This window comes from Oryx dammah, unplaced genomic scaffold, assembly GCF_014754425.2.
Source record: "Oryx dammah isolate SB20612 unplaced genomic scaffold, SCBI_Odam_1.1 HiC_scaffold_28, whole genome shotgun sequence".
NCBI lineage: Eukaryota > Metazoa > Chordata > Mammalia > Artiodactyla > Bovidae > Oryx > Oryx dammah.
This window is the reverse complement of record NW_024070212.1, coordinates 18,145,547-18,156,570: the sequence shown is the minus strand read 5'-3', so window position 1 is coordinate 18,156,570 and position 11,024 is coordinate 18,145,547. Positions and strand designations below refer to the sequence as shown.

Sequence of the window (11,024 nt, the reverse complement as noted above, 5' to 3'; positions counted from 1 at the left end):
CGAGGTTGAGATTGCACCTGCTGAGTATTAAACAGCCAATTAGAGGCTCAAGGAGTACGCCCAGCCCAGCTCCAGGCCAATTACCTAGGAGGCTTCCACTGAGGTGGGGGTGGGGTTGTAAATCAGCGCTCCAGAGGTGCAGGGGGGTGGAATCACTCAACCGCATCACTGTTCGCACAAAATTAGTGCCTTTGTACAAAGCCAGTGCCACTCTACAACCCAGTGACCATTGGGGAAGCCCTCCTGACGGGCGATCCTTTGCCTCGATCGTTTCGCATACTATGACAGAGACTCAGGAGACATGAAAAACGTCCCCCCGCCTCATCCCGCGGGAAAACATTAAAAAGGCTTTGTAGAGATGGAGAAAAAGCCAAGCGGAAGGAATTGCGCCGCAGAGCGTGAGGAGTTCTGTTTCTCTATTTCTCTGTCGAGGAGTGAACAGACGAGGAGGACTGACACCACACAGCAGGAGAAATGAAGGACCCAAGTTCGGAGCAACCCGTGGTAAGGGAGCTGTGGGTAGTTCGGGCATCAGGGGCCCACCCTTCCCTGGGGATTAAAGGGAGACCGGCTCGAAGGCACAAGCTGCGGGTAGCGGGGCCGTTTCTGTGGGGGCGAGGAAGGGGATGCAGACGGCGGTTTGGTTTGGAAGAGTGTATTCCAGTCGCGGTCTGGGTACTTGGACCGTTATGGACGGTTGGGCCCTGCTACCCACTCAGAGCGGCGGAGAGCCTCGCGAGATGGCCCCGATCCTTCCCCGCCTCCAGTCCCCGCCCCGCACTAGGGGCTCACCCTGCGGGCAGGGGTTGAGCGCTCCCTGTAATGTGGGAATCGTGCGCACCAGCTTCTGTCACAATGCCTGGCACATGATAAGCATGCATAAATGTTTGTAAAATAAATGCAAGATTATATGTTTAGTCAACTAAGGAGATGCCATTGAGCCTCAGTTTTCCGTTTTGTATTAATTTAAAAAATATATGTGTTTTGAATAAGTAATACATGTACATTCTACCAAGGAATGAACAGATTTCTCATCCTTAAAGAAGCAATCGGTTTTACCAGATTCTTGTGGATTTTCCACAAGATTTCTATAATATGCATACATTAAATTTATATATATTATCTAGTTGGTAACGTGTTATATATGACTATTTTGCAATTTCTTTTTGCATGGTCCAGAAATCTTTCTGTAGCAGTACACATGTATCTGCCTAATAGTTAAGTTTCACAGTAAGCTTGAGGCATGTATTAAGGTTTATTCAATCAGTCCTTTAACATTATATTGACACCCAAGTATATTTTGTTTGTCTCTTGTATATCTGTACAGTAAACATTTAGGGCTGCAAACATTTAAGTCTGACCAGTGTGTGTATTGTTTTTTTTTTTTTTAATTTGGCTATATACAATTTCACAAATTCTCTTTCTTCCACAAAGATTTTTCTCATTTGCGTTCCACCAACAACATTTGAAAAGGATTTTGGTAAGTACTGTATTGCCAAATTGCCTTCCACAGAAGTTTTACCAGTTTTCTCTGCCACCAGCAAGCTTAGCAGCCTGTTATAAAACTTTTGGATTTTTGACAATCTGATAGTGTAAATGGCATCTCACTGCAATTTTAATTTTCATTTCTCTTATAAGGTTGAGCATCTCTTAGTATGTTTAAGTGACAATTATATTTTTCTGTAAATTGTCTGTTCATATACTCTGGATATCTGATAAGGGTAGGATACAAGCTTCCCAGGTGGCACTAGTGGTAAAGAACCCCTCTGCCAGTGTAGGACAGGTAAGAGGTGTGAGTTGATCTCTGGGTTCAGGAAGACCCCCTGATCCCCCGGAGAACAGAATGGCTACCCACTCCAGTATTGTTGCCTGGAGAATTCCATGGACAGAGGAACCTGGGTGTGCTACAGTCCACAGGGCCGTAGCGAGTTGGACACAACTGAGGTGACTTAGCACACAAAACAGAATTGGATCTCTATTTCACACCTTAACACCGAAATAAATTCCGGGTGAACTAAATACTTACATGTAAAAAAAGGACATTTTAAAAGTATTTAAAGAAAACTTAGGGTAATTTTAAAATAAGCTTAGATAGTAGGAGGCTTTTCTAAATATGATGTGAAACCTAGAAGTTATCAAAGAAAATGCTGACAAATTCAGCTCCATAAAAATAAAAAATACTTGCATAACAAAAACAAGTCACAATAAAAAAAAGATGACGTGGGACAAATTGGGATTGGGTGAATTGTGATTTCTTTATTCTTGTCTCCAATTCTAAAGAGTCCACTTTATTTCCTTGAAGAGTATTCTGAACAAGGTGTAGGTGGCAGCAGGTGAAACTAGTTAAAATGTGGGTGGCTCAGAATTCAGTGGGCAGCTGTTTCTACTCCACAAGGCAAAGCAGGGAAGTAGACTGTAGCTAGAGGGCTGGACAGGGAGGGATTCTCAATACAGTAATTCCAGAGCCTGCTGCTTACAGAGTTTCCTTCTTGGACAACATGCAAACCATTCAAATGATCCTCTATCTGAGGTTTTGGAAAACAACACAGTGGCTCTGCCCATTGTAGGATTCGCCCCATCACTCAAGGGTCTTCACCAGAAACCAGCAACTGGGAGCGTGGGTCTTAGTATCAGAAATTATGCTGGTGCTACTCTTCTGTCTTTAGGTCAGATTAATGAGTTGTGGCAGGCGTCCTAGGAGAGAGACACTCTCCTCAGCCTCTTTGGCCACCGCCATCCAGCTCGAAGTCTTCCTCCTTAATCCCCCTTTACAAAGCAGTTTGGAGGAAGAGGATTCAGGAGTTCTTATCTCACACACTCTCCAGCCTGCATCACCACCACACTGACTTCTTAGAGCAAAGTCCTACCCAAAGCCTCCTGCATCTCACTGAGAGATGGATGCTGCAGCGAGAATGGTGGCAGGGAGGGCAGCAGAGCAGCTGGAGGCAACAGTATGTTTTCTTATAGGATCTGTCCTATCACTTGCTCTTACTTATGCAATTAGCTACTTCACACCATAGCCCTTCCTAGCCTTTTCTCTTTGCCTCTAATGGACCTGGACAGCACAGGCAGCCTAAGCCTTCACCTTTCTCCCTGCCACCTGAGGCTTCTCCCAGCAGAGGTTCTATAAGCATTTTTGTCCATTGCGTGCACTGGGTATTCTCACAGGGGTCTGTGACTCTCAAAGTTAAGGATCATTGCCTTGCAGCATGCTCTTCTTTTGAATCAGGCAAACAGCCCAGCAAAGGACTTAGGGAAATTAGAGTATCTCAGGAACCAAAATAGGGAGTGTGGAAGTGCTGCCAGAATGTCTGTGGGTCCAGATTTCTCTCAGCTTAGATGAGATCGTGTCTGAAATGAAAGAGAGGAGGGGTAGAGAGAGGATTGGGCAGGATGATCTCAGGAAGGTTCTCTAAAGCAGGAGTAGGCAGGTGAATAGAGCGGAATTCTTCTCGAGAGTAAAGCAGTTCACCAATCATCCCACCATACTGGAAATTCCTGAGCTGGCACTCTATAACCTAAGAGGTTGTTAAGGTTAGAACTCTGAAAAGCACCTATGAAATCTGAAGCCTCCATTTTTAATCACAAGAGGCTATGTTGCTGGCATCCAGGCATTTCATCTGATTTCTGGAATTTCTGCTTCTTTCTGCTGGTTCCTGGGGCAGAGGCAAGGGCATTGGGAGAGGAGACTGAGGAAAAAAGATTAAAAACCAACAACTGATCCTCTGCTTCCTGAATCAGGTGCATTAGAGTTACTGAGAGAAGGTGAGGATCAACAACTGACCTCAGTTTTCCTTAATAGTTGGTCAGAGTAGGTGGGGCGGAAGATGTCCCCTGGATTTTACCTTTCTCACAGGTCAGTTCCTGCAGCCGAGAGACGCTGGGGAAGCGGGTAATGAGAGCAGACAGTGACTGGAGCTGTATGACAATGTCGTGGAAAGCACTTGGCTTTTGAGTCAGACAGCCCTAAGTTCAGAAGCAGCTCTCTTACTAATTAGCTCTGTGTACTCATATTACTTAATCTACCTGACCTTTAGTTCCATCAGCCAAGATTCCCTATCTTATAGGGTTGATGTGAGGATTAAATTAGAAATCCTACATATAACCACTGACATAAAATAAGTGTTATTTCTTTTCTATCTCCACGGCTGTCGCCCCAGGGGAGAGCTGGCATTGGATTGCCTATGATGTGGACCATAACATTCCTGCACATACACACATACCACTTGCCCAGGTCTTTGGTTGTCGTCACACACTTGTCCACACAGACACATACCACTGCACCCCCCCACTCCCGCCACCGCCCAGCTAAAGCAGCCTTTCCAGACAGGTGAGGTAAGCAGTTGGCTTACTGATGATGGTATAAGCTGTGGTACAAGTGCTCATCCCAGTAACCTTGTTACAGTAATTAGTGTCGCTCATTGAAGGTGTTCTGGAAAGGCTGTATCAGGAGAGCAAGGGGTGGTAGTGGGGGTGGGGGTGCCCCACAGGCATTTCCTCTAGGTTGAATGTGTTTTTGGGGGGGATACTTTTCTTACCTGTGCTGGGGAGGCCCTAGTCTACACCTAGAGTTATAACATCTGGAGCTGTGTTGTCTAATACAGTAGCCACTGGCTACATGTAGCTCTCGAACACTCGAAAGATAGCTGGTGTGACTGAGGAGCGGAATTTAAAATTTGTTTCATTTCAGTTAATTTAAGTGTTAAAACCAATATTTAGTTATGGAAAACTTTTTTTGGCTACACCGAGCTACATGTGGGATCTTAGTTCCCTAACCAGGGATTGGAACCATGCACCCCTACAGTGGAAGCACGGAGTCTTAACCACTGGACTACCAGGGAAGTCCCTAGAAGACTTTTAATATAGTTGGAACAACTTGGATGTATGAGTTGATTTTTTTCAACAGTGAATTTTATGAAAGCTAAATACAGATAAGGTATTTCTGGAGAAAATTTAGTTACCAAATTGGAATGTGCCGTAAGTGTAAAGGATATACTAAGTTTCAAAGGCCTAGTATGGAAAAATAATGTGAAATATTTCATCACTTATTTTTTATATTGATAACATGTTGAAATGATCATAGTTTGGGTACACTGGGTTAAATAAACTATAGTCTTAAAATTAATTGTATCTGTTGCTTTTTTTTTTTCAATGTGATACCAGAAAATTTGAAATCACCTAAGTGACTCACGGGATTTCCCTGGTAGCTCAACTGGTAAAGAATCCACCTGCCATGCAGGAGACCTGGGTTCGATCCCTGGGTTGGGAAGATCCCCTGGAGGAGGGCATGGCAACCCACTCCAGTATTCTTGTCTGGAGAATCCCCATGGACATAGCAGCCTGGGGGGCTACAGTCCCTGGGGTTGAAAAGAGCTGGACATGACTGAGCGACTAAGCACAGCACCGCACAAGTGGCTCACAGTCTGTCTCTCCTGGGCTGCTCTGGAGGCCGTGGGGCGCAGGCAGCAGCAGCTCCTGACCTAGACACACGGCGTCTGTTCCCCACTGCCTCAGGGAGGGGGTGCTTCCCAGAGGAGACTTCTCAGAGCTGCAGTGCTGCTTCTGCCCTTTGCACAGTTGAAACGAGAACTTCTGGCACCTGCCCCCCAAGTCCCAGTCTAACAAGCAGCTGGTGGAAGATTTTGGAGATGGGGGAAGAGGGGCGTGCCCCAGGGGAACCTTTCTGGTGTCTTACAACCTGGAGAGGAGAGGTTGCTGCAAGGCTAAGAGAGCTGTCTGTGCATGGTGGGGGGCAGGGTTGGAGGCTCCAGGGTACTCAAGATTGCCTGATTCCCCAGCCTCACTCTCCAAACTGCTGGGTTTCACAGTCACCTCTGCGTCCTCTCCACTCCACCCCCACATTCCCACCTCCGCCCTGCTGAAGAGTTTGCCTACTGGTGAAGTCTGGCTGCCTCCATATGGCGCCAGCTTCTCTCACCTGTTAGGGATAGTTTGGGCTGGGAGTCTTCTAATGAGTAGAGTCTCCCCAGAGCGAGGACTGTGACTTCAGGAATGGCTTGGAACCTGATGATGCTTGCGGATTGTTGGGTGAGGGATGGGTGGGGGCCCAGAAGATGGAGGGGAACTGAGGATGCTGTGCAGATGCTGCTGCAGAGAGAGAGGGAGGGAGGGAGAAAGAGAGGCTCCCCGGGACCTCGTGACTCTCCACTTCTCAGTCCCTCCCTCCCAGCTCCTTTCCTCTCCTTTCACTCCTCCCCTTCCTATGATGCTGAGACTGCTTCTCCTGCTCTTGAGCTCTCAGCATCTCTACTTTTTCTGACACTGCTTTGCCCTCTCTTTGAAGCACACTCAGAGGCAGTCAGCATCTTCTCCTCCCACTCCACCTCAGCATCTGGGGTCTCCATAAGGACAGCGGAAAGGCGTCTAGTTCCTGCTGCTCCTTCCTCCCTCCACTCTTTTTACTAGAGCTCGCAGTGCCCCTCCCACCTTGGTCCTCCAAACCTAGTCCTGTTGTGTTCTGGGTCTCTCTCCTTTGACAGCTGCAGATTCTCATTTTGTGGAGGTTCTCTTGCTTTTCACCAAGGGCACTAGGGATCTGCACAACAGGAACGGTCGGGAGATTCCAACCAGAATGAGAAAGAAAGGGGAGGAGCTGGGTGTCCTGGGTTGGAATTTTTGCAGAGGGATCCTTTGGAAGGCAGAGACTCTCTCCTCCAACTCTGGAAATGGAGCACACAGAGGAAATGGGCTGGGGGTGCTGATCTTTTCAGGCATGGCGGGCAACGTTTTGCATAAACCTTTGGCTGTCAGGCTCGTTAGATTCAGGCAAGGTCATTGTTACAGGCTTAATAGGCAGGCGGAAGGGTAGGAAGCGGGATTCTGACAGAAAGAGGGGGTAGAAAAGACTGAAGTAAAGAAAACTCGAGCGATCACATTTAGTTGTGGCTGCCACTGTCTTGGCCTTTAGATAGCAGCTTTAATGATGTGACAGCAGCTTTAATGATATGACGGGGGTGGGGGGCTCATGCAGACCCAGTGCCAGTGTGTAGTCTGTGCCCCCCCCAGCCCCCAGTCCCCCGTCACATCCTCTTCTCTTTAGCTTGAGGTCATTGGCCCTAGTTCCTTGTGCCTAGAGAGGGGATAGAGCAGCAAGAGGGAGAGAGGGACACCACCTGGGTAAGGAGCAGACTCCAAGAAGCAGTTGCACTTTCCAGCCCCTCCCCTGAAGTAGCCTTATCACTGTGGTTGGCAATTGGTATTGGTTATTCAGGGTATGTGTAAGTGTGTGTGGAGTTTAGACTGGCAGACTGGAGGGTTATAGTTCCTGCTTTGTATGTGGTTGTGCGGGGAGGGCTGGGCTGACTGCAGGATCTACACCTCCCGTTTCCTGGGACTCTCGGGGAAGAGATGGCAATGCTATCCTTAAACTGCAAAAGCCTGAGGAGACAGGCTATGAGGAGGCAGCATCTGCTGCTGGCATGGTGTGGGCAGAAAGTGGGGAAAATCTGAGCCGTTTGGGATGAATGTCCAGTCCAAGCAGCCTTGGTTCTCTCCCACTGTGGTATCTGAAGCTGGCCTAGATGAGGCCCCACTGTGGAAGGAAAGGTCAGAAGAGCTTGGCAGTGACCCGGTTACCTCCAGAGTTCTTATCCCCAGAGGTCCGAGGTGCCACAAAGTCGAAGGTCACGTGATGTTTGACCCGGCCTTTGCCTTTGCTCCAGAGGGCGATGAGGCCAAAACAGAGGGTCACCGAGGTGAGGAAGGGGAGGAAGCCAACCGCCAGCACCATAGCTATACCTCTGCTGTCCAAGAAGAAAGGCCCTGGGATCCCTGGCGAGGTGATGTTGGGGTCAGAGAGAGTGCCATTCGGTGGTTCAACTTGGATCACTTCCAGCCAGGTCCTCAGGGAGTCATTCCCCGCCACGTTGCTGACCACACAGACATAGGCCCCTCTATCCCGGAGTTGCACCGAGCGGATCTCCAGCGTCCCATCCTGTAGGACCCTCACTCTCCCAGCCTTCCCCAGCCGAACCCCCTGAGGCCTCATCCAGGAGACAGTGGGGGCTGGGTCCCCATCTCCAGAGCAGGAGAAAACGGCATGGCCCCCCTCCTCGGCCATGACCCAGCGCGGCCCGGATTTTCGGATCAGGGCTGGTCGGCAGGTGAAGTGCCCTGGAGGTAGGATGTCTGAAAACTCCCTCAAGCTCTTCCCCTGGACGTGCTGGGGGCCAGCACAGGCAGGTGGGGTCGAGCCAAAGTCCAGGCGGCGGCGGAGCCGGAGCAGCCAGAGGAGGCGGCAGTCGCAGGTCAGGGGGTTACCTGACAGCCTCAGGGTGACCAGTTTGTCTGGAGAAGGGAAGGCTGTTTCCTCCAGTGTCTGAAGGGCGTTGTCTGCCACATCCAGGAGGTGGAAGGCTGTCAAGCCATGGAAGGCGTGGGCCGCGATGGAGGTGAGGCAGGCACCCGACAGTCGGAGCTCCTGGAGCCGCACCAGGGAACTGAGCCTGCGGGCTGGGATGGCCGAGATAGGGTTCCGAGAAAGATCCAAGGCCCTGAGGAAGCTCAGGTGGTGCAGTGCTTGGAAGGGCACCGAGCTCAGGTTGCAGTGGGTTATGGCCAGGGTGCTGAGATTGAGCCCGCTCAGGCTCCCTGGCTCCAGAGCCTCCAGAGCTGGCCAGTGGCGGATCTCCAGCTCCCTTAGCTGCCCCAGCCCCCGCAGCGCCCCCGCTGGCAGCCTCCCGATGTCTAGTTCGCGGAGCCTTAGGGCCCCCAGTGCTGGGAGGCGGGCCAGGGCCGGGCCAGGCACAGTGCTGAGGTTGCAGCGCTCCAGGGTGAGGGTGCTCAGTTTGGCCAGCCCAGCAAAGGCTCCCGGAGCCACAAACACCAGGTGGTTGTCCCCAACCTCCAGCTGCTGGAGGCCGCCTAGCTCCCTGAAAGCGCCGTCAAGGAAGAGGACGATCTGGTTGAGGCGAAGGTCCAGCAGTGTGAGGGCAGACAGACCCGCGAAGACCCCGGGCCCCATGATTCGCAGCCGGTTGCCCTGCAGCCTCAGGGTGAGTAGGCTGCGCAGGCCGTGGAAGGCCCCTGGCTCCAGGGTGGACAGCTGGTTGTAGCTCAGGTCCAGTTCCCGGAGCTGGCCCAGTCGGGAGAGCATTCCCTGCTGAAGCCCCCACAGGCGGTTCCCACTCAGGTCCAGGAGCTCGGTGTCTGGCGGGAGTCCCCCTGGGACAGCCTCCAGTCGCCGGTGGGCACAAAGCACTGCCTGGGGTTGAGAGGTGCAGTCACACACAGCAGGGCAGTTGCCACTGCTCCCCATTGCCGGCAGGAGGAGCAGGAGAAAGACGGGGGGCCATGGGGGCCGGGCTTGCTTTAGAGCTGTGGCCACAGCCATGCCCTCTTTGCTCCTGGAACAGAGGATGACATGGCCCTTTTTGGAAAGTGGCTCAGATGATGGGTACTATGGATTTCCCTGAGCCTCCGTAGAGGAGAGGGATTGAGCTACCTGTCCCAGTGTGGCCGGGTAGTGTGCAGTACACTCCCTGGAGCCTCCTCTTTGGGGACTCTCTGCTCCCCTCCACCACCCCTGGGTAACAGGCTGAGTGCTTACTAGCTCTTGGAACCCTAGCCAGTGGGGAAGGTTTTATGGGAACAGGACAGGAAGACACAGGGAAGTAACTTTTGAGTTTCCCTCTGTCTCAGAGATCCAGAAATACCCAGGTCCCTTCTCCCGACAGCTGCTCTCCTAGTCTCTGCCCTGTCCCTCTCTGCCCACCCTTCTCTCATTTATCTGCCCACAGCTTTGTCTAAGGCTTACGGGGGTCATACCCTTGGATCCTGATCAGAGAGAGGCCTCACCTTGACTAAGTCATCCAAGCCTGGGAAGCATGTGGGCCTCAATTCGGCCCCCCAGGCTCCACTCACTGCCTCTCTGCCTTCCTCCAGCCTGGCCAATGGCCCGAGGCCCCAGACTAACACGAGGCAATCTACCCAGAACGCCTTATGGATGACAGCCAAGCTACACATTAAATGTGGCAGAGGATGCAGGGCACACGTGAATCCCTCACCAGAGCCCCAAGGGCAGCCCACCTCCTCTGTAGATGACATTGGGGTGTAAGGGACCCAAGAGAGGCCGAGCATTGTTCGCTTGGTCCTCAGACTTAGGCTTCTCTCATGCCCCTCTGTGGTGTTTTGATTCAAACCCCGTGTGGGAGTCTGAGAGAGAGCTCTTGTTGCCTTTGGCCTCTGCTGCCTGAGAAAGGCACAGGAGACACATTGGGAGCCAGGGAGGCCCAGACGAGTGAGGAGGGACAGTGTCTGACCAGATACTGTGGTGGGAGTAAGCAGGCCCTTGGCTGGCATAGGAGATCTCAGCACAGGCTGTGTGCCCAGTCTGTCAACTTAAAGTAAGTTTCTGGGTGCCAGGTGCCTGGGAAAAATTAGGAAGATGGTGACTGTGATGACCATTGGAGGCTGAATGAGGTGACAGAGGAGAAAAGATGCCATGGACCCACCCTGTTCAATGACCACCGGGACCCCAAGAGAGGGGAAGTACTGGAATTGGTAAGGGATGGCTGCAGAGACAGGACGAGAGTGAATTAATGCTCCCTGGGAGGCAGGATGCCTCAGTTTCTTTCTAGATGCAGATCCCAGTCACCTTTGACCTTTTAGACTTCTGACTTTCTGGGCCCTATGAGGTCAGCTTTCTCCCACATGGGCCATTTTCTCCCAGGTGGAACTTAGGAAAGACAGTTTAAGAGTTAGTGTGATTTTTTCCCCCTTTATTTCCCACACTATACCCCCTCCCACAAGGATCATTCAGCTGGCTACCCTACAGCTATTTCAGAGGACCACAGTAGTTCAGGAAAGAAGAAAGAGGCCGAAAGAGCAAGGGACGTGGCACACTGTTCTGAGGCTTGGGCATGAGGCAGAATGGCCCAGCTGGGGCTACTGAGCAGGCTCCTCTGTTCCCTATCCCAAACTAGCAGGCATGGATGGCATGCTAGGAGTTCTCCAGGGAGCAGTGTCCCAGCTTCCCTTGTCCCTGGCCTCCCTCCCCGAGAGCC

The 11,024-nt window shown here is 51.3% G+C and overlaps 1 protein-coding gene across 1 annotated transcript; it reads right to left on the bottom strand.

Annotated features, from left to right (window-relative positions):
* Positions 1–7,496: 7,496 nt before the first annotated feature.
* On the bottom strand, positions 7,497–9,425 carry LINGO4 (leucine rich repeat and Ig domain containing 4). Its single transcript, XM_040230644.1, has one exon. The coding sequence runs from the start codon at positions 9,350–9,352 to the stop codon at positions 7,568–7,570; it is 1,785 nt and encodes a 594-aa protein (XP_040086578.1). The 5' UTR covers positions 9,353–9,425; the 3' UTR covers positions 7,497–7,567.
* Positions 9,426–11,024: the final 1,599 nt, after the last annotated feature.

Excerpts from the sequence above, each read along its gene's own strand:
- LINGO4 (XM_040230644.1), bottom strand. The coding sequence starts at position 9,352 with ATGGCTGTGGCCACAGCTCTAAAGCAAGCCCGGCCCCCATGGCCCCCC.